At 48.7% G+C, this 27,336-nt stretch overlaps 1 protein-coding gene across 1 annotated transcript; it reads left to right on the forward strand.

Moving 5' to 3' along the window:
• The first annotated feature begins 3,749 nt into the window (after nucleotides 1–3,749).
• Nucleotides 3,750–5,101, forward strand: LOC144122987 (uncharacterized). The gene is made up of 2 exons (XM_077655922.1): nucleotides 3,750–3,908; nucleotides 4,469–5,101. Exons 1-2 carry the CDS (start codon nucleotides 3,750–3,752, stop codon nucleotides 4,820–4,822), a joined length of 513 nt encoding a protein of 170 aa, XP_077512048.1. The 3' UTR covers nucleotides 4,823–5,101.
• The last annotated feature ends 22,235 nt before the right edge of the window (nucleotides 5,102–27,336 follow it).

Here is a 27,336-nt window from a genome sequence, read left to right on the forward strand (position 1 = left end):
GATTGGCTCTGACGTGCAAAAGTTTCGATTTCGCGGGAGCACGTTAGAGTCCACACCATAGCGTAGCTATCAACTATGGTGGCGGCCCGCTGGAGGCGGTCCTCCATTTCCCCAAGGTTCCCTTCCGTAGTCCAAATTGTTACATCATCCCCGTATAGTGTGTGATGGATGCCTTCTACTCGGCCAATTGGTGAGGAAGCTGCATCACGGAAATGTTGAAAAGAAGTGCTCACAAGACCGCCCATTGAGCTGTACCTAGTGTACCCATTGTGTATAGTCCTATTCGTCGTCCTCGACCTTGAGGAGGGCCTGACGCTTCGAGGGAAAGTCCCGTACATAGGCCAATGCCTTGGCCCCCCAAACTGTGGTACTCAAGTTGGCCAGGATGCTGCCACGACGGACGTTGTCAAAGGCCCCCTTAATACCGAGGGCAAGGATGGCCTTGTCGTTGTGGCGCATGGCAGTGGGCGGTTATGTCGCTGTGTAATTCAAGGAGTACGTCCTGTGCAGACATATGCTGTCGGAATACAAACATATTGTCAGAAAAGAGGTCCTTAGACTCCATGTGAGGAGACAGGCGATCCGTAACCGTCGTGTCCATAATCTTGCCCACAAACTAGGTCAGTGAGATGTGCCTCGTGTTGTCGGTATTCACCGTGTGCATGGGGATCAAATTGACCCAGGAGATCTCCCAGTCGGGAGGAAGTGGACACCTTTCCCAAATCTCGTTGATGTACTCTAGTAGGTGGATGTAGGCCGAGTCGAGGAGATTCGCCAACAGTTTGACTGTTATGCGATCACGGCCTGGAGCCGTACATCGCCACATTTTAGTTAAGGGCGCCCTAAGGTTGTGCAACTCAAAAGGGACATCAATGTCTGGATTCGGCTTGCCCGCGTACTCGTACTCGGGCCCAACCGGGTCCTCTGACCTGTCGCCCAGGGTGTCCGCGAGTTGAGCCGTCGTACCTTGGTACCCGTGCAAAGCTCGCGAGAGCTGTCGCTGCGTCCTCCCTCTCGTTTGAGTAGGGTCGATGAGACTGCGAAAGAGACGTCGTATCCCTTTCGAGCTCATCTAACGTGCGCCGAATGACAAGTCTATATCCAGTTTTAATCGGTGAGCTGGGAAGCATACTCCGCAGACCTCTCCGTGAGGTCGACAATGCGAGCCTTAAGCATGAAAGTGAGCTTTCGCTTCTTCCACCGTTTGGTAAGGCTCCGGCGCGCTTCCCAAATGTGCAGAAGGTGACTGTTCATTGCAGGGGTCCCGTGAGCGGGCGCCGCACCATTGGAAAATGTCGACGCCCCTACAGGCTTGTACTGGAGTCGAGACATTCGAAGGATCTGAACGAAAAACTCGCTGTCCCCATTCCGCTCCAAATTCCCATAACCCATTTATTCAACCCCTTACGCTTCATCCCCAGGGGAGATCAGGGGAGTCTCCCCGGGCCCGCTCCCCCAGCTGAGGGTCGCTATAGTAGCATTTCCTTATCGATTTCTTTCCACCCTCGGGTGGCAAAATTTCAATTGCCCCAAGGCCACATCTGTTATGTTATTATAGGCATTATACCCGCGATACAGTAGTGGCGCGGGAGAGGCCATTATTATTTTTCATTTTGTTACCTCAACATACTCTATGTCCATTGCAGGGATCCTTTCGGCGGTCTGAAGTGTCGTGACATGTTGTCTCTGCATTGTGTCCAACTGCTTTGCTCACTCCGCATATACGCCGGAAAAGAGCACGGGTGGAACCTCCTCTGTTCGAAAACTATGCCGTTCGGTCAATATGGCCTGACCCCACTTTCTGCGAGCCGCCTTCACCTGGAGAGTGAAACGGAGAAGGCAGCGACCGCTACGAAGAGGTTGTATCCACAGGTTCTCCCAGGTGGCGTCTCTGGTGTTCTTAACGAGAGACAGGTCAGGGTATGGTGTTTCGCGTAACCGAGTTGCCCACACGTGTGGGACAAGCCCGATCCGTGAGCAGGGCATGAAAGCGGGTTCTGCGTAGGAAGCCGGTGCGTTTTGATGCGTTCAGCGGAACGCTGGCTGTGATCGATGCCGCGCCTCGTCGCCAGAGACAAAGCTCCCGGCCGGGCAAGAAGTAATGTGGTATGTCACGTGGCTGCCTTATCTCCACCGCTACTCCACTTGACCTTCGCTTGAAGAGGCTAGTTACTAGCTTTCCCGTTAAAATAAGTATCCCCGCGACTGGGATTCGTACCCGCGGCGGCGCGACCAGATCAGCTTCGCTGGCCAGTGCACGAGAGCACTATGCTATCGCCGCAGCCGATCTCGTCTCGTGTTAAACTGCAACACACTCTCGCTATATTCATTGCACATCGTCGCCTTCATAAACTTCCATCTGCGGCGCGAACAGATCAGAGGAGCTTAATCTCGTTTAGAGCTTAATCTCAGTCCAATATCTTCGCCAGACGTGTCGTCTAACCAGCAAAGGAAAACCTAGAGTCAGTTAGGCTAAACGCATGCTCTCGCGCGTCTACTCGGTCTATCTACGTTAAAACCCAGCTATTTGGGGTTTTTTTAGGGGATATTTTTAGGCGGAAAAAATTACTGTCCTTGATTATATGTCTGTTTATCCATCTGCTGTCACAAGTAATTTAGTGTTTATTTTGGCTTTACTTTAGCACAATCGCTTGAATTATACTCGTATAACAATGAAAATGATAATATAGTCGTATTTAGTTCTAGGCTTGCAAGGGGATATGATATCGCCGTGTGAAAAGGTAGCAGCGTGAGGTTCAGGTGATTGGGCACTGGTACAAAAACGTACGTGGATGTTTGTATCTGAAAAATGGTTGCGCAAACAGCAAATAAACAAATTAAACACGTGAAGGCTAAAAGCGAACTGCATGCATATAGACTTGCAACACACAGGCAAAAACAATCACGCCATCTCGCTGATCACCTTCATGTCGGAGTCCATTCATTTGGCTTTAAGAAATGTCCGCGTAAACTTTCTTCTTTGTGACACGCTGCTAACTTCCACTCAAGAAAGGAACTGTGTTACTACCGACGGCTTCACAAGAACAAGGCTTCGGATTACAAAGTATGTGGGGATATACGCGAATCCCTGTCCCATATTAACGGCCGCGCGTAATTATCAGGCGATGCTGTGCGCCCGCCGTTCGGCAGGTTTGCGAAGGAGGCCACTCACGCCGCCCCCGCTTCCTTTCCCGCCCCTCAGCGACGCCGCCGTGCAGACATTCCCTCTTTCCACCCTTAGAACGGAGAGACCTTCTCTCCACAGCCCTGGTGAAGGCGCGGTCGCGCGGTTCTCCCGGGGCCCGCTCGTCTTCTGGCGGGAGTATTATCATGGGGCTTTAGGCGGGAGCTAGGCACACGCACCGACGCAGATCTCCCATGGAGACCGCTGCCGTTATCGCCCGGCTACCGCGTGTGAACTGACCTCCGCGGGTCGTGAGCGAGTAGCCACGCGAGGTGAGCCATTCCCTGTGGACTATCAGGCCTGCTCACTCCTCCTGTCGCGGCTGCTGACGTCAGTCAGTTTTGACCGACGCTTTCCGTCGCGCGGAGGTGCCCACGCCGTTCTCGAGAGTAGGATTTGCTAAGCCTGACGAGACCTGTCGCGGCATGCTGGTGTTTCTATTCTGAACTGGTTCTGTTCGCGACTGGAGAAGACGTGTTTGTCTGTGTCTCTGAACTGCTGTGTTGTGATGTGAAGCGTTTCACTCGCTGAATGTTCGCGTAGTGTACGCCTGCAAACTGTCCTAATGGGGCGATGCTGCGTGCCAAACTGTCGCGGCAATTACGACAATGGGCCGAAGGTTCGAGTGTTCTCGTTCCCAAAGGATGACCGAAGAGCAAAGTGGGAGCGGGCTGTTCGTCGCGATGACGTCGATATCCGTTCTCTCCGTGATCCGAAGGTATGTGTACGTTTATACTACGTAATTTGAGTCGCTCCAAAAGCACCACCTCCAGCATGTCCGGTCCTTGCTCTACAATAATGATCTCTTGTGCACTTTTGACTTGCCAGCCAGCGTAAGCCCTGACATTGTAACGGCTGTTTATTTCTGTTCTGAAATGTTCGCTTCGACTGCGGCGCTTTGTGGTGATGAGATACGCTATTTTTATAACGCCGTGCGCATGCCTTGAGGGTTGTTTTTTTCCAGAAGTCAAAATAATGGTCTTTTGTGTGTTTTTTACTTGCCAGCCAGTAAGACCCGATATTTCACGGGTGTTTGTGTTCTGGAACGTTATAAGATCGCGCAAGTCATGAGTGATGTCGTTCTTTCCAGGAACGCCAGGACGTATTATCAGTTAACGCGCACGCTCGAAGTGATCTGTAGATTGTTGTCCAATGTATTTGCTGGTCAGCGCGCTTCATCGAGAATTTTGTAGCTTTCCTTTTTATTTTGTGGCTTAGTAAATGAGGCGGATGTGGAGCACGAAGCCTGTAATATACCGTTTATTTTTTGTGAATGGTTTGCAGATGAGCGAGCTCCATTTCAAGGCCGAGTACTTAAGGACGACTACCACGTACACCGATCCAAGAACCGGCAGGACAGTAGAAGCTCCCATGGGCGCTACTCGGCTTACGTTGGACGCAGTGCCGACAATTTTTCCTAATGCACCTGCTTATTTGAGCGAATGCGCACCAGTGCGCCAGCAGCCAGGGGCAAAAAGGAAACGCCGCGAAGCATCGCATCTAGAGGAAGCTATTCGGCAGTCCATTTCATCGCACGAAGAACAAGAGCGTCAAAATAAGCTGCAGTCATATGAAGACTTTGTATCGCGCCTACAAAGCCTCGACCTCTCCACCTACTGGACTTCAGTAAAAGCATAGCATGCTGTTCTCTTTGTTCACATAGAGGGTGAAGACCCACCAGACGTCGAACGATCTGTGATTGTTAGTAAGAACATGGAGGTTACGGCCTTCTGGAGGAAAGTGAAAGTGCCTGTGAAGGACCTGCTCATCCCGTGTATACTGGACGATCTGCGCTGCCTTCAGACTGCACTAGACAGTATGAGAAGTTTCAAGGCTCCAGACGTTTGCGACAAGGATGAAAAAGTGAAGGCAAGTTTCAGCTTGCTTTTCTCTTTGCTGGACAGCCTCAGGTGTGATGATCTTTTCCGCAAGAGAAAACAGAAGCGCTCGGCTTTATAAAAGAGAAACTTGACCTATTGCACAAGAAGGACCATTCAGCACGGTACTCTGCTGAGCTTTTAATATTTTCCAGTATTCTTTACACTGTTTCCCCGCACGCCAACCGATTCATTCGCAGTGCTGGCAAGTTAGCACTACCACATCGATCTACACTCATGCGAATCTGTTCACAGTATAACGTCAACCCTGGAAATGAGCAGGACGATGAAGGGTTTTTACGTTATGTGAAGAAGAGATCAAGCCTTCTCAAACCGCATGAAAAGATCGTCACTATAATGATGGACGAGATCCATATTCAGCCGTATTTCGAATACAAAGGTGGATCAGTGACCGGGGCAGCTTCTAATTCTTGCGAAGCAGCCAAAACTGCGCATGTTTTTATGATCCAGTCCTTGCTATCAGCCCACAAGGATGTCGCGCACATTCTGCCAGTATCTAACATTGACGCAGTCCAATTGCATGCAGCCCTAAGAAAGACAATTTCGGAGCTAGAGAATGCAGGGCTTACTGTCATCGCAGTAATAACAGATAATAATTCCATAAACAGAAAAGTGCTGTCCTTGTTTTCTAAAACGCGAACAGTTGACATTGTGTACCCTCACCCAGTAGACGAATCAAGACCCCTTTTTTATGTAGCTGACCCGGTCCATCTTCTGAAGTGCATAAGAAACAACTGGTTAAACCAGAAAAATCCAGGAACGTGCATCTTCTACCCTGAATTTCCTAGCACATCTTCGTTAGTTCGGGTTAATGGAGCGTCTTTCAAAGCTCTTCGAGACATGCACGCTTCGGAGCAACACAGCGTCTCAAAGTTTGGTTATGGATTGAGCCACAAAGCACTGCATCCATCCAACATTGAGCGCCAGAATGTGAAGCTTGTTTTAAAGGTTTTTAGTTCATTTGTGGTGGAGGCTCTAAATATGCGCGGAGACGAGCTTAATTTGAACTACGCCGCAGGGACAGCGCATTTCATTGACCTAATACTGAAGTGGTGGCATATCGTCAACGTGAAAAGCCACTCCAAAGGCCGGCGCCTACGGGATCCGCTCCAGGATCCAGTAAAGAGTTTGGCTGACAAGCAGATAGAATTTCTTAATAAATTCGTGGATTGGTTGGACACATGGCGAGACATCAGGATGGATACAGACGCACTAACCACTGAAACACACGCAGCGCTGCGGCTGACTTGTTACTCGCTTGTCGAACTGTGCCGGTACTGCCTTGAAGAATTGAATTTCGACTACGTGTTGCTGGGAAAATTTCAGACCGACAGTCTGGAAGAAAGGTTCGGACAGTACCGTCGGCTGTCGGGAACGATTTATCATATCTCAATCCAACAAGTCTTTGAGTCAGAGAAAAAACTGAGGCTACAAGACAGTTTGGTTTTGCCAGATACGCAGGAAATGCAGAAGCCATGTTCTGAAACACTTGACGGAGCACAGTTGACAGAGAAGTACGGCATAAAGATGTCAGATCATGATATAAGAAATAAGGAATCCATTCTGCCGGTAATAACATACATCGCAGGCTTTTGCGCCCACGCCGCGTTAAAGAAGCTGCCCTGTCAGTATTGTGCCATGAATATTACGTCTGAGGACCGGGAAGTTCAACTTGAAAGGAATCTCCTAATCGAAAACCTCTCGAGAGGCGCTCTCAAGTTTCCTCAACCGGCTGTCGTTAATGCGGTTCTACACGCCCACATTGTCTTAGAGCAGCTTACCAACAAAGCGAATGCTGGACGTTTTCATGCAACACATAAACAGAGGGCGCTACTTGTGGCTGTCACAAGACATCTTTGTGAAACAGAGGATTTTGATGTCTGTAACAATGGTCACCATGCTGACACTGTGCTGACGAACATATTAGTGGCAGCAGCAAACTCTTCTGTAGAACTACGTTTCCATGAAGACTGATGTTCTGAAGAGTAGAAAAACGCCAATTCAACAAAGGAAATTCCAGAAGTTTGCAAAATGAGTAACAACAGTTTCCATGTGTTTTCTGGACACAGTGTGTATGTGTGTGTATGTGCCAAGCGTGTGTGTAAATGAAGACTCATTAAATTTACCTTTTTTATTTCGTTACTCTGTTGGCCCATCGAACTTTACTCTTATAAACCGGTCACACGTTCCACGGCGCATAATCTCTATTTTTAGTGGAATAATAAATTGCTATACAGATAAATGCAGGGATTTTGAAGCATTATGCATTCATAACATACACTGCCAATCAAAATGCAAAGGCAAAATAAAACTATTACACATGTGCACTTCGCCACGATCCTTCCTTCTTTTCACGGGAAGCGATGATATGCGCTTCACAGCCTCCCGCTTCCGCGCGGCTCGGTCAAGACACGTGACGTCACGGCGGCAGTGAGCAGGCCTGAAACTAGTTCTAGGTGGCATTGGGTGAGCGGAACCTTCCTCCCCCACCATTTTAACGCGATAGCGTTAAAGGGACTATGCAACGAATAAAAAGTCACTTGTAAATGTTTTCAGTGCTTAGAAATGATGCTAAGAAGAATTCACGCCAAGTATGAGTCTTCAGAACTGAGCCGGCAATTCATTATGAACTTTAAAAACCGTGTTTTTCAAAATTCGCGGGCCGATTGGTGTACTCGTAGTGACCGATTTTGGAACTAAAATCGTGGAACAAAGACGTCACTGTACCATGACGTCGCCAGGCCACCACACGCTGTCATTCGCTGGAGCCACGGCAGCCACGACGTCACGGGCACACTTCCGGTAGCCGTGAAAATCGTCTGCTCGTGCCGCCGCGCGAGCCTCTCGTATAGTGCCTAGAATATACTGGCTAGTGTGCCGACCGTGGCCTTCCTGGTGGCACCGCGAGCGATGAATGCCGACGGCTGCCGCATGGAGCGCTGCAAGTCGGGAGGGTGCCGCTGAGCCGCAACGCTCTCGCAACATCGGCAAGAGGACTAGTGCATTTTTGCTTTCGTTCAGCTGTAATCGACCAAAGCTGTCATGGAGGCAGCTGACTATAGGCTTCAGGGTTTGTTTTGAGTCTCTGTCGAGGAGCTGCACATTTAGCACTTGTCGCTTGCGCGAAAGCTGCTGTGAAATTCAGCACAACTTCGTGTTTCGAAACACGAAACTTGTGCTGTACATAGATATCTTTTATATATATATGAAGTACTTTTTCGGTAACATTTTCTCTAATAAAGTAGGCGAAACGCTTCGGTTAATTTTATTGAATTATATTTAGGTGTTCTCGCTGTGTACGTACTACATTTGCGAACGAGTAAACACATGCAATGTGAATAACGCAGGAAACCGAGTCGTGCAACACTCGTTTTTATTCGCGTGCAATATCAATCGCGGACATGTTACAGAAGTACAGCAAGCAGGGCCCATATGTGCACATGAGAAGCATTTATTGGCAGCGACGCAGTTTTAGAAGCTTATGCCGCTGCCTTTGCGCTTCCCTCTCTTTATTGAGGCCCTTGACAAAAAAACGAAACCTTAAGAGAACATAAAACTTTACAACGGTAGATAAAACTGCCTTTTCATGCTCTGAGCAGCCAAGTTGAGGAAAAGACAGTGTCTGAAGCTGACTCGAAAATTCAACTAAACTCATTTCATGGAGCTTGTTTTTACTAAAAAACACAGTAAAGGCATCTTCCATCGCCTTTACAGCATTTGACAAGCTCTGGCTGGGGTACACTAGGCCCCCATTGTCAAAATGGCTAGTAAAGTACGAAGCGGCGTCGGCACTTGCTTCAGCAAATTTGCTTACACATAGGCAGCCTGCACACTGTGGACAACAGTTCTTAGCAATGATCTTTCTTGCCACGTAGCCTGTAGTGTAGTAGATCAAAGCACTGTGGCTCTTCTTCTCTATGCACGATGCATGGTCACTGCTAGACACGACAGCTTGAACTACATCTTCAGCTTCACTGACGTTTCCGTGGTCAAGAAGGTCATCTATTTTGTCTGAAAGGAACTTACTCGTAGTTTCACACACCTCCTTTGGGCTCAGCAGTGCTTTGATTACGTCTGGGGTGCAGTTCACTCCTCTAGGTGGCTTTGCCAGGTTGTAGAATGCGAGTAAATTCACAGTCTTCAGAAACTGAGACACTGTCGGATGGATGGTCGTTACAGCCAGACGACTGTCTAATTATACCAAAAGGTTTTCAAGCTTATCCTGGCTTAATCTGGATGTTAAAAGATACTTGAAACCTACAGTCGACGTCAGGTAGGACAACAAGCCAAGTGTACTCTTGATGGTAACCCTTAGCCCAGCATACGTGCTTTCTGTAAGAAAACCACCACCAGCTGGTTTAGCAGTTTGCTCCCATTCCTGCAGATACTCTAGGAAGCCTTTCAGAAATTGCACATTTGGACTGTCAGGCTTCAGTGCCTTCTCGCTTGTTCGCGATGTCATAACACGAATCAGGCGATTCATTTCTTTTACGAAATCTACTGTCGGCTGCACGGTCCTATGTGAGGCTTCAATGTGTTCTCTATAAATGAAAAGTCCTTTGATGACCTGGCCTCTGAAGAGCTGATATGCGAGTTCCACTTTCATTTTTTCAAAGCAGTTTGGCTTAAGGTGTGCATTTGTCAGGCTTGTCATAACTTTCAGTGTAACATTTTCTCGATCCGCTTCGAAGGCTGCTAGTACAATACCAATGTGAACATGCCCAGCTGGTGTGAGGTATCCTTTTCCAACAAATTCATTTCTCACATTCTTCAAAAGGTGTGGAAAATCTGACAAAAAATAGAGCTGCCTTTTAGGATCCACTGGGTGTTTGGTGCTGCTCCGAACGTGGCTTGGAGAACCTTTGAAAAAAAAAACAACTTGCGATCAGTTTCTTCATCACAATATTTAAACATTAGAAACATGAAATCTGCACTAGCACCATGCACACTCTAAACAATCTTGCATTTTGCGTGAAATTACAGCCTTACCCTGTATTCCAAACAGCCGCCACATGCTCCTATTCCAGCTGGCGCCATCGCATGTTATGCAATACACGAACAGACCAGCCTTTTCCGCAAGGACTGTGGTTTCCAAATAATTTTCGCCAGTGTTGGGGCCTTCACATTGCCCTTTGAGGCAAAAACACCGAGGATTTGTGTCCATTTTCCTGCGGAAAGGTAATCTCTCACAAATGTACGTGCGTTTTACGTATAAAGTTGCGAACTGTAACCAAGAGAAAAAAAACGTTTACCAGTAAATGGCTGAAACGCACAATCATCCCATGGTCTGTCAGCACATTCTTCTGGTCAGCAGGTGTATGACCTCCAAGGTCAACAAAGCCTTCAATATCACCTGAATTGTAAAAAAAAAGCACAGGAAAAACACCTTGTTTTATGCGCAGACATCTCTCAACACAGATCAGAATATGGCAAAGGTGCTAAACCAGCATAAAAAGAAACACGTGCTAAAAGTCTTGACGATCGAATATTACCAGAGCACTGCACGGCTCGAGGAATATTGTAGTGCTTAGCAGAACATCGTATTTTTCTCATACTGTAAAAGCTCGCTTATTCGTGCTTCAATGGACCGGAAAAAATGTTCGCATAGTCTGAAATTAAGTTCGAACTATCGAATGACCCCGAAAAAAAAACTGACAACAACCGCTTGCATCGCGGTAAATTTATTTGGTGAAAGACTTGGCAGTAGTTGCTTGTTATTTTAGATGAGAACGGTGCAACAATCACTATTTTTAGCGGTGGAGCTCTGCCGCTAGTGCATCGCACGCCGCAAGCGCGGAAGATTCAAGGGCGATGAATACGGCATTGCTCAGCAGCTCCGAAGCGGCAAGAAAAAAATGTGGATAGGGAAGATTAGCGAAACAGCCAACCAACGCTATAAACGGCGCGTAGCTGGGTTTGGCTGGCTGGCTAGTGCGGTTGGGCGTACGTTTCAGAAAAGCAAAATCGAAACTATCAGTGTGTCCGCCCTTGTAGATGAGGCCGTCAGCGCAAGTCAGAGGTGCGCGAGTGATTCTGCAGCACAGAATTCAGCTTTGAGGGGGGCTATTTGGACGACCGCTTGCCGAACCGATACCTGTATGTACACAACCTCCTTTGGGAGCCCGTTCGAATTAACCTGAGCGAGACCCGCAGCCTCCGAAACAGCGAGCGTGCAACGCCATAGACTTGTATAGCGTTGGCCGGGACCGCGCCGGCAGTTCGAATTATGCGGATTTTCGCAATGCGGGGTTTGAATCAAAGAGCTTTTACCGTATACACAGAACGGTCCAAGAATTCATTGCAGCTATACTCACCAGCTGATTTCACATATAGGTGCTCCGAAAGCTTTATTTCGTCAATGACGAGGCCACCGTGACGACTGTAAGCATCCATGGTCTTTGTTTTTTCATTTAGGGCATCGAAGACCTTTGTACTGAGGCCACAGCCACCCTTGAAGCGCTGTAGGTACTTTTTCAGGCAAGTTCGCCCTGGCAGAACCATAATAGACTGTCTGTGGAGATGTTCATACAACTTCGGGCTTCGCATCCTCATCAGCATAAATTCTATAATCCACTCATCATCGCATCGCATTCCCTTGTGTGATTTTCGCCTTGCAGCAAGGAAACAACTCTTTACAACCAGCTGCTGCTTTGAGGGAAGAGATTTAATTTTGCTGTTAAATGTCTCTTCACTAAGAGCCTCATTTCGCTCTTTCATGTGAGCCACCTGTATCCTTGCATTTGCCAATCTTTTCTTGTTCTTGACAGGCTTCGAGAAATGTTCCTGCACTGTTTCTTTTCATCAGATTTTCTGGCAATTTCACTTGTGCTTTTCTTTTGTCTGCACGCTTGGTTTTGAGCCAGAATCCTTTGGTACTTGCAGAAAGCGCAGGATTCACCTTCAGACCTCACAGATAATGAACACTTATCAGAAAAAATCATGCCTTTGTAGGAGGTGTGCTTTCCTGAGGCCGGCTTTATGCCGCATCCATCACAAAGATTTGTCAAGGCAACTTCCTTGATCAAAGTTTCGGCCTCTTCGCAAGTTGTGACGATGTGTTTTGACTTTTCCCTTCCCCTGAGGTAAACCGTGGCTACCACTGATTGTCCATCAAGTAATGGCTTTGCAAATGCTACCATCTTTTCAATGAAGAGGTTAGCGAAGTTATTTTTTTCAGCCTCACAATAGGCTTACGCTAATGAATCGACTGTCACGGATGGCACTTTCAACCATGTCACTGGAATAGCGACGTTGGACAATGGATGGAGACGATCGTTGGTTGTTCGTGGTCGTTCGTCACCAGCATTTTGCGCTTCGCCAGCGCTTCCTTCTGCAGAAACACAGCGTGGGGTGGCGCACTTTTCAGTTACTGCAGCTCCGCTGTTGGTGTCAGATGCTTCCATGCTCACCGATTCAGCATTATCAATGCCTGAGCACAACTCGGAGGCTTCCGACGCAGCACGCCTGTGACGCTTTGCTGGAGGCTCTTGCTGGCACAGATTTCGTTTTTCTTTTAGCTGACACTTTAGGCAGAATGTGTTCTGGGTAATGCGTGAATATCGAAGGCACATCGTCGGGTTTCAGGCGCGGTTTATCGCGGGGAAGCTCGCTGGTAACACCATTTACGCTGACACTGAATGTGCGCTCGATACAACTACTCTCAAAATGTTTCTCGCAAACCACAGCAGCTGGCGTCAGCCTTCTGTCCTCTATTTTGATGTTTCTTTCCCATTCTGCAAGCCGCGTAGCATCAGATGGTGCAGTAAACATGGAAACACGTTCCTTGTTCGAGCGGTAACCGCTTTTACACATTGGCACAAAGCAAGTCTTCTCTTTGCACTGTCGCTTTGGCTTTGACATCTTTTTTGTGCAGTCACATGTAGCTCGTTTAGTGGTGGACACGGGAAAAAAAAACAATCGAGAGCTCAGTGCATGATTTGACTACACGGTGAAAGCACGCAGGACGGATACACGCACGCACAGAACGCGCGCACAAAACCGACGAAATCACCACAGAACTGCTCGGAGGAGCGGATGCGTCGACTTTCATGTGCAAGGAGCCACACAGGACAATATACACTGCACCTTAGTCAACAAAATTTCGTGCACAAGCAGGTTAATCGCGCACGCACAAGCAAAGGTCGCTGCCTTCCGAAGCGAGAAAACCGCGTCGTCTGCTGCGGCAGCACCCTCCCGACAAGCAGCGCCCTCTGCCGCCATCGGTGGGCTTTCATTGCAAACGGTGCCACCTGCTCCCATTGCGCAGCGCTGGCGCTCGGCACACTAGCCAGTATATTCTAGGCACTATACCTCTCGGGCAAGCGCGAGCCAGGGCATTGCCTTCGCGCATATGGTTTCAATTTTCCTCTGCCGCCTCCTTCTGTCGCGAGTTCCGGAGCCACTAGCAGGGCTCTTCGTGGGCACGCATAGGGCGCGATGCCCATCGCGGCCGTAAAAGCGAGCAGTCGCACCTCGAGGTCCTGGTTTATTACTGCTAATTACCACAGATGACAAGCAAAGAAACCCGACGCGCGCCGCAATCCAGGAAGAAGAGACCGGAGAGATGCCGCCACGCCGCCGACGCTGCTGCTGGGGGGCTAGGAGCGACAACCGGAAGTTGCAAAATAAACGTCAGTGGGTGACGTATTCATGGGCGGGGCCCATTCCCAGAGCTGTTCTCTTTATTTTTTTCTGGTTCTCCTCGTGTACGAGTTGACGGGGGACAGGGGGAGCGTAATTTTTAATCGTCTATATCTTCGCTGTTATTGATGCTAGCTCAAAAATTCTTGCACTGGGGTGACGAGTGATCGAATGCCTATCTCTCGTCTGCTTTACGTAATCTCAATTAATTTATTGCATAGTCCCTTTAAGGAGCTCGTGTCGCAGGAAAGCCGGTGTCGGCGTCGGCGGCGTTGGCCGTCCGCGAAAAATCCTCCTCGTCGCACTCCTCCTCCTCCTCGCAATGTGCCCCACTGCGCCAACAGATACCACGCGACGGCATTACGCTGCCGCTCCCCGAGTAGAGTTGGGCCCGGCTGCGAGGCTAGCGCGGGAGCGCTGCCGAAGGCTGCGCCCGACTAGAGTTGAGCCCTGCTGGGAGGCTAGCCGGCGCTCCCCTCCTGCACGCTGGTGCTGACGAGCGCGCTCTCTCCCCCTCGGGCTCTGCGCTACGTGGTTTACCGCTCCGAGCGTCCATTTCACTGTACGTAGCAGAGAAGGCGTCTTGCCGAAAGGGCGATGGCGCTCCGTGGACTCCCTGGCAGTGCTGCAACACGCTGTCGCGTTCCACTTTTAAAGGCGAAGCTTAAGCGTCTTCCAATTTTTGTGTGCGTTCCTCCTTTTTTTGTGCTTTTCACCCCCGTACGCGAGGGGAACACTCCCTCGTGGCGGCGGTTGCTTTGCTGCTTGCTACTACTTGTATTGCTCGGGAGCAATAAACGCTCATCCCAGTAGAATACTCGTGTGTGTTCCCTCTGGCCCAAACCCGCAGTGGTTGCGACTTACCGCACCGCGGGGTGGGGGTCACAGCTCTGACTGCTAGGGCTGGCACGCTGGTGCTAGAGACCGGCTACTGCTTCTAGCCCTTTGATCATTAATACAAGAATAACCCCCATAAAGAAGAATAGGCGAATACAGCAGAAATCCAGAAGGAGCCAGCTGGTCAAATGTTGCGTCGGCCACGTGGCGGCGGCAGGAATCCAACTGGCGAAAAACTCTGTCGAAAGCCAGAACAAGGGAATTTTTCGCAACGCTCTTTCGTGATTTCGAATTCAAGATGTCTTACAGCTAAACGTTGCAGCAGATACGTTGTGAGTGTCGTTACATGCAGTAAAAAAACCTATATAACCGCGCAAAAGCCCTAAGCGGATGATGAGAACATGCGAGCAGACGGCGCAACGCCATGCAGAGACGCTTGGCGAGGATGTAGGAACTCCAGTCAGCACAGGCATGTGCACAAATTCACCAAAAATACCTAGAAACGTGCACACGATCAATGTTATTCATACGGTGGTCTGTGCTCAAGATTTATGTCCAGCGCCGTCCGTGTCGCCTCGTCTCTGTCCGTGTGTTTCCTGCGCTGCCTTTTTAATCATGCACTAACACGCTCAGTTTTCATCTTTAATCTGTGCTCTAGCATAGAGTCCGTCTGCCATTCGTGCCTCCTGTACTTACCTTCAGCTGATAGGCGACCCACATGCGTCTTTGAATTTGCATTCCCCATGGATTTGTGGCGTAGGGAAATTTCTTGGGTTGTCTGGGTGTGTGGGTTCTTCTAGGGGTTGGATGAAGCTCGCTGGAATCGTTTGGAAAATGGAGGTTCGTAGGTGACCAGTGGGTGGAGAAGGGAGATGCAATTTAGTGTGCTAGCAATTGAGCCCGAACTCAGCGAAAAAACTGCCTGTGGCTTAGCTCGGTTATGCCAGGATATACGTAGCGAGAGGTACGTTTTCCTGTCTGAGCTTGTTGTGGTCACTGTATGTTTAGCAATGAGAGACATATACGCTCCATCTCAGCGGCGATGCGCCGTCTATTACGCTCGGCAGTCTGGCATATCCCTTTGGCAAGCCGTTCCTGTCTCTGTTCGGGCGTCTCCGCTGCTCTCTTCGTCTTCTTACGCTCATTGTCTCTTTGTTGAGGCGACAACCTCAAGCAGACCGAGAAGCAGACCGAGAAGCCGCAGGCGCAACCTCTCCCTCCACTGCATCCTAAGAAACCGCTTCCCCGACTCCCGGAGGAGGACTATAAAATCATCTACAGACCAACGGGTGGCGTCGATTTCACGCGCTACACCGAGAAGTCTATCAGGCACGCAATCGCGACAGCGAGCGGCATCACCGCGACACAGGCTGATAAAGACCAATCTCGAACAAATTCTGCAAAAAATGTTTTCACCATATCGACGCCGGTGCAGGCAAACGCACTAAGCTACGTCACAGTCAAGCAAATCAAGTTAGAAGGCAAAGACGTCGTCATGACGTCGTACATCGCCCCTCCGGGTAGGGCCCTGCAAGGCATTATCTATCGGGCTTACGATGGCGAAACTCCCCAAGAAATGGTGACAGAATTCCGCAAAAGAAAACCTGACATCGTACAAGCACGAACCATGGGAAGAACATCGAAGTCTCTTCTGCTCCACTTCGACGCGGACGAACTACCAGATAGCATCGTCTACTTCGGAGTCCTGTACCCAGTCTACCCCTTCATTCCGAAAGTAGAGGCGTGCACGAACTGCAGAAGAGTCGGACACAGAAGAGACGTATGTCCGGAGCCACCGCAACAACGGTGCCCGTACTGCGGCAACCAGCACCTAGAGGAAGAAATCTGCGACCCAGTTTGCATTGTCTGCGGAGGAGGGCACCGCAAAGGCGATAAGAGTTGCAAGAAACGATTTCAACGACCCCGAACGAAAACATCAGAGCACCAGTCAAGATCCAAATCCCGGACCTGCGACGACCCACCATCCACCCGAAGGAAGGACCGCTCGAGCTCCTTCCAGTCCTTGGACAGCGGACGCAGCAGCAGCTGCAAAGGACGCAGCAGCAGTCGCAGCGGAGGTGGCAACGGCACCAGCAGCCGGACTCAGAGTCCCGGACCGAAACAGGTGAACTGGGCGGGAGTGGCCTCTTACGGAAAGGGGATGGAGCTGCAGTCATTACAGTCTAAACTCGATCAGGCACTCCACCACATTCAAATGCTCACGGACCGCATTAAACACTTGGAACAGGAAAATAGTAAACTAAACGCCCCTGCAAAATCTAAGGACCCTCTTCCAAAACCACTCCCAATGCCGGAGGTCATAGAAATGAAAACTACTGTGGCCGCATCAGTCGAAACACCAGTAAGCGTAGTAAGCAAGGAAGAAACACCTCGCAAAAAACGAGCAGTAGCTGACGTAAGAAATACCTCACTGGAAGATAGAGTCCCAAAACCCGAACAAAAAGTGGAAGAGCACAGCCAGAAACTTCATAATCTAACCCAAAGAGTTGACAATTTAACACAAAGCCTCGAACAACACATACAGGATGTAAATCACAAGTTTGGAGTACTCGACACCGTTTTACAGGAAATTTTACGTCGCCTTCCCCCGTTAGTTCAAGGGGCGCCAATCGATCAATCCCAGCAAAATGGCCAATCCTAAAACCATAACAATTTGGCAGTGGAACTGCAGGTCTATGCGCAACAAAAAAGCACATCTGCAGTTATACATTCAATCGCAATCCGAAAAACCTGACGTAATTGCGATCCAAGAACCCAGAATGTCTCGACTAAAACTGCCAGCGTACCGGGCAGTTCTGCCATGTCACATCGCAGAACAGCCATTATCCTCTACAATGGTACATAGAAACCTTACCGTGGTTAACCACGAGATTGAAGACGTAGAGCTCGATTGTATATTAATCGAAATTCTACCTAGCAAAAGAAACTCCTCTTCTCTGTTCATACTTAGCGCATACAGCCACCCCAGGGCACAGGCTGAACCAGCGAAAGCCGCTATACTCAAAGCCCTACAAATTGCAGGCCAAACCCCAATACTAATTATGGGCGACTTCAGCGCTCAACACGTGCAATGGGGACACGCAACCATATCCAGGAAAGGCACGGCCCTAATGGATTTTATCCAGCAAAGAGGGCTAACCCAATATACGGACCCCATGCAGCCTACCAGGATAGGCAACAGCGTGAACAGGGACACGTGCCCGGACCTCAGGATGGGCAAAAATCTCCCAGACTTAAGCTGGAGCAACACCAGACAAAATCTGGGAAGTGACCGTTATATCATAATGTCAAAAATCGTCATTGGCAATCTCAAACCCCAACCCAGAAAAACAGAATCACTGACTGGGACACATTTAGGACGGTGCGTGACAAAAATCAGGAACCGATCGCAGACCTAGCACAGTGGACACAAACCCTCCTATCAGACGTGGGAAAGGCCTCTAAAGACGTCGTGCATGACCTAGGCGTAAGTATGATTGACAGCCGCCCCACACACATGTGGGAGGCAAGGCAAAGCCTGGAAAAAAGATGGCTTAAGCAAAAATACAACAAAAAGCTTAGAAATAGGATAGTCACACTCACGGAAGAAATTGAACACCACTCCGCAGAACTCGCGAGACAGCAGTGGAACCATATCTGCGAAAATATAAATGGCAATCTAGGCACGAGAGAGGCGTGGAATCTTCTGCGGCATCTCCTTGATCCGGAATCGAACAAAGCTACGACTCAAAAGGAAATCACCAAAATTCTAAATACAGACCCAGGCACGAATCAAGATATTATAAACACGCTCCAGCAGAAATACTCCTGCACAACCCGAGAGACGCAGTCCCTACCCTATTATAAAGGACAACCTAACCCCATCCTGGATGCTGAGATAACGATGGCGGAAATAAGAGCAGCCCTCCTTAAGATACGCACGACATCCGCTCCGGGAGAGGACTGCATTAACAATAAGACACCCAGAAACCTAGACGACGCTTCCATCACAGCCCTCACGGACTTTGCGAACGGATGTTGGAGGGAAGGAGAACTCCCAGCGTCTTGGAAACACGCCATCGTTAAATTCATTACAAAACCGGGCAAAAAGCTCGCGCTCGAAAATCTCATACTTATTTCGCTTACTTCTTGCTTAGGAAAAATGATTGAGCACGTCATATTCGACAGACTGCAGTCCCACATGCACAAAGAAAATTTATATCCAAACACTGTGGTCAGCTTTAGACCATATTTATCAACACAGCATACGATGTTCAGACTAGCAAACGAGGTCCTATCTCAGGAGCAAGAAAGGAGCACAAGGGCAATCCTAGCTCTAGATTTAACCAAAGCATTTGATAACGTCAAACACAGAGCAATCCTAGAATCTCTTTCACCGTTGAATGTAGGCGAAAGAACGTTTAACTACATCAAGGACTTTCTCTCCGATAGAACGGCTAAAATTCAAATTGGCACAATCAAATCCGACACCTTCACTTTAGGAGACAGAGGAACGCCGCAAGGATCGCTCCTCTCCCCCTTCTTATTCAATATAACCCTCATCAAAATGGCACGCGAACTCGCCAAAATTCCAGACCTAGAACACTCCTTGTACGCGGACGATATCACCCTTTGGACCACCAAGGGGAGTATCGGCACTATACAAGATACGCTACAACAAGCGGCAGATGTAGTAGTAGAGGAGGCACAAGCCGCGGGACTTGCGTGTTCCCCCCAAAAATCTGAACTCCTCATCCTACACCCAAAGCGTCAAAAAAAAAATAAAGCGCCTGAGATCAAAATATACGCGGAAGGGGCAGCCATCCCAGAAGTGGAAACACTAAGAATCTTGGGAATGCTGATACAGTCAAACCGAAAAAACGACACACTAATTAAGAAGCTGAGAAACACCGTCAACCAAATCTCCTTCCTCATCAGACGCATCGCGAATAGGCGAGGAGGAGATAAAGAAGCCGAGACCAGGACACTAATCCAGGCCTTCGTTCTTAGCAGAGTCCACACCATACTTCACCCTCACTGTCAGAGAAAGGGACTGGATTCTCTAATTCGACAATCCTACAAAATTGCGCTGAACCTCCCTCGTCATACCCCAAATGAAAAACTAATACAGTTAGGAATTCATAACACCTTAGCGGAAATGATGGAAGCACACCTCACCGCACAATACGAAAGACTATCAGGCACTGAAACGGGACGTTTCATCCTAAAGAAGGCAGGAATACAATATGAAGGAATCCGGGCACACACCGTGCCAATTCCAAGACTCGTACACGAACACTTAGTAGTCCATCCTCTTCCCAAAAACATGCATCCACACTATGATACAGACAGAAGAAAGACTAGGGCACAAAAACTTCACGAAAGATTTTCAGCTCAGAAAGACACGGCGCATGTGGACGTGGCAGAACATGCGGACAGAGACGCCTTTTCCCTAGCAGTTGTCGATCATAAAGGTTCTCCCGTCGTATCGGCGACAATCGATAAAACAAAATCTCCGGAGGAGGCCGAAGAAGCTGCCATAGCTTTAGCAATTACCTCCACCTCTGCCAAATCATCATCAGCGACACTAAAACCGCAATTCGAAATTTTTGCAAACGCAGGGCCCACTCAGCAGCCATCAATATATTACAAAAAATCTCCAATACCCGCCAGATCACATTGATCTGGGTCCCCGCCCATTCGGGGCATCCTGGAAACGAGGCGGCGCACCAATTTGCCCGAGGATTTGTAGTTAACCGGGAGGTGCCTTACCCCGAGCTCAGGTCGGCCAAGGAGCGAATGACGACCTACAAAGAAATTACTACCCACTTCAAGAAAGAAAGACAAATCTTCCCAGACCCACATAGATCTCTAAGTAAAACACAACAAGTCAGTTGGCGGCAGCTCCAAACAAACACTTTCTTTAATCCGTACATGTACTCCATATGGTTCCCAGAGCAGTTCAGCCCCATCTGTTCTCTCTGTGGTCACCATAAGGCAGACACACCCCACATCCTATACTCATGTCCTCAAGACAAGCCGTCGAACAGTCTGCAGCTCTCTACCCAATCGCAGTGGGAGGCCGCGCTGCTCAGCTCGGACCCGGAGGTTAAACTCCGAGTCACGGAGCGGGCCGAAGAGGTCGCCGAGCGACCACCTGGCGTCCGGCCTAGAAGGGGTGCCCACCGCGGGGAGGGGAACGTCACCCCAACCCGCGCCAAAGACCTTTTCTTTAATAAAGTTTACCTCCTCCTCCTGCTGCTTCAACTGAAGCGCTTACATTTCCGGCTAATTGACCGGAAACAATATCAGAAGAACTGATTTAGCGAGGCTTTACCTTTCAAAATATATTGTTTGCAACGCTTGCCTCGGCGGCCTTGTCGCGACGTTTTCGGCAGCAAAAACAGATGGCGCCACTGCCGCCCTTCAGTGAAGAAACGTCGTTTGCAGGTTTCGGTTCACCGATCTCTACGTAGACTATTACGTTTTCGCATCATGCGCGGCTCAACTAAGTAATTACCGTTGTCAAACTCGCTACGATACCCAAGTTAAAATAATACGCCAGCTCTGGTAACAGTTTCACCGCAAAAGAGCCAGCGGTTGAGGCGGGGAAATTTTTTGGTCCAAGAAAAAAACCCAATACTGTATATTGTCGTAGTGATGGCGAAGAGGTAGAGCGTCCACCTCGCGCGCAAGAGGACCGGGCTTCGAATCCCGGTACCGCGCAATTCTTCACAGAGTTTGAAAAAAAAGTTTCCACGTGTTACTGGAATTGCATAACCACGCTAGGAGTGCGGCCTGATCTCGGTGACCAGAACCGACAACCCACTCCCTCACCAGAACAGGATTTGGCCACCCTGGTGTAGTACTTAGCCACAACATTCTATTAACGAAGCAATTAACCCTCGCCCCTCAGTCCCCAGCTGCTGTGGAGCAACTAACCAAGGCGGTGGTCAGACCTGTGACGCAGCGGAGTTTGCAAAGAATCTCTGGCTCCGGCCGGGCCGCCAATGGAACCTGAACCTCGCAACGTTTAACGCTAGAACGTTATTAGTGAGGGTAGCCTAGCAGTCCTCTTTGAGGAACTAGCGGGCATTAAATGGGATGTCATAGGGCTTAGTGAAGTTCGGAGGACAAGTGAGGCACATACAGTTTAAAGAACGGGCACATACTGTTCTATCACGGATTAACAGATAGACGAGCACTCCGTGTGGTATTCGTCGTTAATCAGGATATAGTTTGAAACATAGAGATCTATAGTATTAACGAAGGGTGGCAACTATCGTAATTAGGCTCAATGGGAGGTACAAGCTCAAGGTGATGTAGGACTACGCGCCTACGTCAAGCAATGATGACCAGACCGTTGAAAGCTTCGATGAAGACGTGGAATCGGCAATGAACAAAGTAAAATCGCAGTACACTGTACTGATGGGCGACTTCAATGCGACATGTGGGCAAGAACCAGGCTGGCGACAAGGCCGTAGGCGACTATGGGACAGGTTCTAGGAATAGCAGGGGAGAGTTATTAGTAGAGTACGCAGATATAAAAAATTTATGCATCATGAATACCTTCTTCCGCAAACGAGAGAACAGTAAAGGAATATGAAAGAGCCCTGATGATCAGACAAAAATCAAATTTGCTGCATACTATGCGCTTAACCTGCCATCGTTCAGGATGTGGCCGCCCTCGGAAAGGTGTGCTGTAGCGACTACAGAATGGTAAGGTCTCGAATCAGCTTAGAGGGAGTGGAAGAAGCCAGTGAAGAGGAAGTCCATTAGCGAGTTAGCGGTAAAAGGGAAAATAGACGAATTCAGGATATCGCTGCAGAACAGATATTCAGCTTTAACTGAGGAAGACAATCTTAATCTTCATACAATAAACGGTAATATCACAGCTATCCTTATGGAGCGAGAAATATAAATGGGTGGTAGAACAGTGCGAGGAGACGAAAGATCTTATTAAGAAATGCCGAAGCATGAGGGCATCGAACCCTATAGACAGAATAGAGCTAGCAGAGCTATCGAAGTTGATAAATAAGTGAAAAGTATCCGACATAATTAAATTTAACATGGAGAAAATCGAGCATGCTCTGAAGAACAGAGGTACCCTAAAAGCGGTGAAGAGGAAGCTAGGCTTAGGCAAATTTCAGACGTATGCCTTAAGAGACAAGGAGGGCAATGTCATTAGCAATATGGATAGCATAGTTAAAGTAGCCGAAGAGTTGTACACAAATCTATACAGTAGCCGATGTAATCAGAACTTAAACAAGAGACAGCAGCGAAGAGCAATGTGTCATCCCGCCAGTAACGAAAGAGGAAGTAAAGATAGCCTTAGGAGCAATGCAAAGGGGGAAAGCAGCTGGTGAGGATCAGGTAACAGCAGATCTGTTGAAAGACGCAGGAGAGATTGTGGTAGAAAAACTGGCCGCCCTGTATACGCAATGCCTTACGATCTCAACCGTACCTTGGAAGAATGGAAATATGATTTTAATTCATAATAAACGACACGCCAAAGACTTGAAAAATTACAGACCGATCAGCTTACTGTCCGTTGCCTACAAGGAATTTACTAAGGTAGTCGATAATAGAGTAAGGGCAACCTTAGATTTCAATCAACGCAATGATCAGGCAGGCTTTCGTAAAAGATATTCCACAAAAGATATTCCAAAATTCACACTATTAATCAGGCGGCAGAGAAATGCGCATAATATAACCAACCTCTATATATTGCCTTCATTGATTACGAGAAAGAATTCGACTCAGTGGAAATCTCAGCAGTCATACAGGCATTGCAGAATCAGAGTGTTGAAGAGCCTTATGTCAAAATACTGGAAGACATACATAGCAACTACACAGCTACCATACTCCTCCATAAAGTTAGCAATAAAATTCCAATGAGTAAGGGCGTCCCGCAAAGAGACGCGATCTCGCGAATGCTATGCACCGCCTGTTTACAGGAGGCATTCAGAGGCCTGAATTGGAAACAGTTGGGGATTAAACTCAATGGAGAATACCTAAATGAATTGCGATTCGCGGATGCCATTGCCTTTCTGAGTCACTCAGGAGGTAAACTGCAAATCATGATCATTGAGTTAGACAAGCAGAGTTGAACGGTTGGTCTAAAAATTAACATGCAGAAAACAAAAGTAAAGTCAACAATCTAGCAAAGGAACAGCAGTTCACAATTGGCAGCGAGATGCTGGAAGTGGTAAAGGAACATGTTGTAAGGTTTCTGGCGACAGCCGGTCTGATTCAGCTGCGTATTCGGCCCGGGACACCTGCAACCGGGGTCACTGCACAGCGATAGGCATCTTGGTTTCCACGGCCGGTCCTCGCCTGGTTTATTGGATTCGAGACGGAAGATTCTGCTGCCGTTTGTAAACAACATTGTTCCCGGAAGATCGACCGTGCGGCACGGAGGCAGTTAGCGACCGCCAGAACCGAGCAGGGGTGGCTCACCCCTTCAATTGTGCCTGCTCGCCGGCGCCTCGCCCATTTGGACTTCCCGGAAGACGTGTTCGGCTTGACAGCGTGAGAACTGTCGTTCGGACATGAAGACAACGCACTCTCTGGTGGGGGAGATGGTCCAGTGGCACCCTGTCTCTCCGGCGAGGTTTGTGACGGGGCGTGTCCCTATGTGAACTGGTGTGTGTGTGTGTGTGCGTGTGCGTGTGCGTGTGTGTGCGTGTGCGTGCGTGCGTGTGCGTGCGTGCGTGCGTGTGTGTGTGTGTGTGTGTGTGTGTGTGTGTGTGTGTGTGTGTGTGTGTGTGTGTGTGTGTGTGTGTGTGTGTGTGTGTGTGTGTGTGTGTGTGTGTGTGTGTGTGTGTGTGTGTGTGTACGACAACGCAAGTTAGGCCACGCCCAACCTGGCGAAGACCGTCTCGAACCTGGGGAATCCTAGGGACCGGACCCTTTTTAAACCGGACGACGTGTGCCGTGAGGAAGGAATCCTCGATCATCCTCAGATCTCAGATCCTCCGACCTTCCCCCATCACCCACCAATGGGTTCCTAAATCTTGTAAATAATGTAAAATAAACCCTCTGTACAGTTTCCTTCATAACCAAGTCCGACAACGTCATTCGGAGAAGGGATCTGCGATGCTGAAAGAGTCAGTTCACTCAAGGACCCCTCATCCCCAACAACTGGTTGGCAGCAGCTGGGATGGACCGTGCGACAACGTGCTTTCTCAACCGGTAAGCGTTTCGGCATTTTGGTATAGGGTTCGCCAGGTTTCAGATTTTGAGAGAATAATCTAGAATCACTGGGAAGTGTATGTCAATTGAGAAAGAGTAATCTCACATTTTCCAGATAGCATTGCCAAAGCTGAGAAAGCATTGTCATGGACCTTATGAAATTGTCAAAGTCGGACTTGCTGTTGTTATGCGAGGAACTTTCAATAGAAGTACAGGGAAAAATTACAAAACTTGAAATATGCAAGACAATTGAAAAACACGTAGATGACGATCAGCTGGTAGATACGTGGAATTTGGTACAGGAAGAAAAAAGAAAAAGGGAAGCGGAATGGGAAAAAGAGAAAGCACGGCAAAAGTGGGAAGCTGAAAAAGAAGAAAGAAATCTAAAGCGTTTGCAGCTTGAAAGCGAAAATCGAAAAAAAGGTGACAGTACGACAGCCGGGTCTCCTGAAAGAGCAAGCGATGTACAATCATATACAATGAACAGATTCATGCAGCCCCATAAAAGTGGATGGGACATAGGATTGTACCTGAGAAACTTTGAGAGAACTTGCGAAAGGGAGAACTTTGCTCGCAGTACATGGCCGCAACGGCTTCTGACACTCTTGTCATAAGAAGTAGCTGAAGTCATAGCGAGACTTAGCACACAAGACGCAGCTGACTACGAAAAAGTCAAAGCCAGCCTGCTTAAAAGGTACCGGCTGTCAGCCGAAGCTTTCCGACAGCGCCTCAGGAGCACAATGAAAAACGATAGCTAGGGCTATCCGGATTTCGCGTATGGCCTAAAGACGAATCTGCTAGAGTGGCTAAAAGGAGCCGAGGTTTATGAAGGCCGAGACAAAATCATCGAGTCTTTTTGCCTTGAGCAATTTTACCGAAGCATTCCCGAAGTGGTGAAACTGTGGGTTCGAGACAGGGAAAAAGTCGACACAGTTGAAAGGGCCGCTGAGCTAGAAGAGGAGTACGTTTCGCGCAGAAGGTTGAGCACTGAAGAGGGTGCGTCACACGCTCGAAACGCGATGCGAGATAAAGGGCCTTGCAGAAAGACGCGAAGTGCTAGAAGTTCGGAGCAATCGGAGGCAACGAAGGTAGCGCCAGAAAAGCGTGAAGAACAGGCAAAGATACAGGGAGCAGACAAAGCCGCGAAAAAGAGTTTGAGGCTAGTAGGCCATTTCGTTGCAACAACTGCAATGGTGTCGGGCACTTTGCAGCCAAGTTCACAAAGCAACGTTTGGTGTTCTCGTGCGTCGAGGATAACGCCGAGAATCTAGAGCTCCTTAAGCGATACCTGCTCGAGCTGCACGTTAACGGGAAACCGTGCAGGATGCTTCGTGATAGCGCCGCGACGATGGACGTTGTCCACCCATCTTACGTGTCAGTGGACGATTTTACGGGAGAAGTCTTGTGGATAAAACCGGCAGTAGACGAACACAGTGTATGCCTTCCCATAGCTAGAGTGAGCATTTTTGGACCGTTGGGAGAGCTAATCACTGAGGCCGCAGTTTCGAAAGCCGTGCCACATCAATATCCTTACCTCTTCTCGAATCGATCAGACCAATTGCTACGCGAGAGAGGCCAGAAACTCGGAAGCGGGGTGATACAAGCTTTTACAAGGTCGAAAACTCGTCAGCTCGCATCTCAACTAAGTCAGATTCCCGAACCTCAGGGAGCCAGAGACGCACCACCCAGCGTATCGTTGCAATCAAATGAGGAGGGAAGGGAACCAACGAGGAATGAAAGCCAGACAGCTGACCGAGCAGATGAGCAACCAGGGACTTCAACCACTAAGTCGGTAGAGGAGGCAGAAAACGCTGAAGGATCCGTTTTATCTCCAACATCGCGTAGTTTTGATCGCCTTCTGCAGGTTAACAGGGAGTCCCTAATAAAAGAACAGAAGCAGGATCCCACTTTGGAAAGACTGCACCTTACATCTAAAGAGGGCATCGCGAGACGCAACATAACGATGCTTGAGAAGGGAGGCTTACCATACCGACACTACCAGGACAGAAAAGGCAAAACATTTGATCAGCTGGTCGTGCCCGAAAAATACAGGGCCGACATTCTGAGTCTCTGCCACGGAAATGGCTGGGCAGGACATCTGGGAACCAATAAAACAAAGGAGAGGCTATTAATGAAATATTATTGGCCGGGTTGTTTCAAAGATGCAGAACGCTACGTAAAATCATGCGATGCGTGCCAGCGTGTGGGCAAGCCGGGAGAGACATGGAAGGCTCCACTGAAAATTGTGCCATTGATCTCGGAACCCTTCCGCCGGCTTGTAATAGACACAGTAGGCCCTTTGCCTAAAACGAAATCAGGCTATAAGTACTTGCTTTCTATGCTATGTCCCGCCACAAAATTTCCCGAAGCAATTCCGTTGAAGGACTTGAGCTCCACAGAAATAGTTGACGCCCTTTTGTCAGTGTTCGCGAGAATAGGATTTCCGGCCGAAATACAAGCCGATCAGGCGACGGTCTTTACAAGCGCCTTGACGACCACATTCCTAGAAAGATGCGGAATAAAACTGTTACACAGCTCGCTGTATCATCCGCAGTCCAACAGTGTAGAGAAATGGCATTCGGT

Source organism: Amblyomma americanum, chromosome 3 (assembly GCF_052857255.1).
Source record: "Amblyomma americanum isolate KBUSLIRL-KWMA chromosome 3, ASM5285725v1, whole genome shotgun sequence".
Taxonomy (NCBI): Eukaryota; Metazoa; Arthropoda; class Arachnida; order Ixodida; family Ixodidae; genus Amblyomma; species Amblyomma americanum.

Coding starts and splice junctions, on each gene's coding strand:
- LOC144122987 (XM_077655922.1), top strand. CDS start 3,750: ATGGGGCGATGCTGCGTGCCAAACTGTCGCGGCAATTACGACAATGGG. Junction 3,909..4,468: donor TCCGTGATCCGAAGGTATGT/GTACGTTTATAC, acceptor AATGGTTTGCAG/ATGAGCGAGCTCCATTTCAA.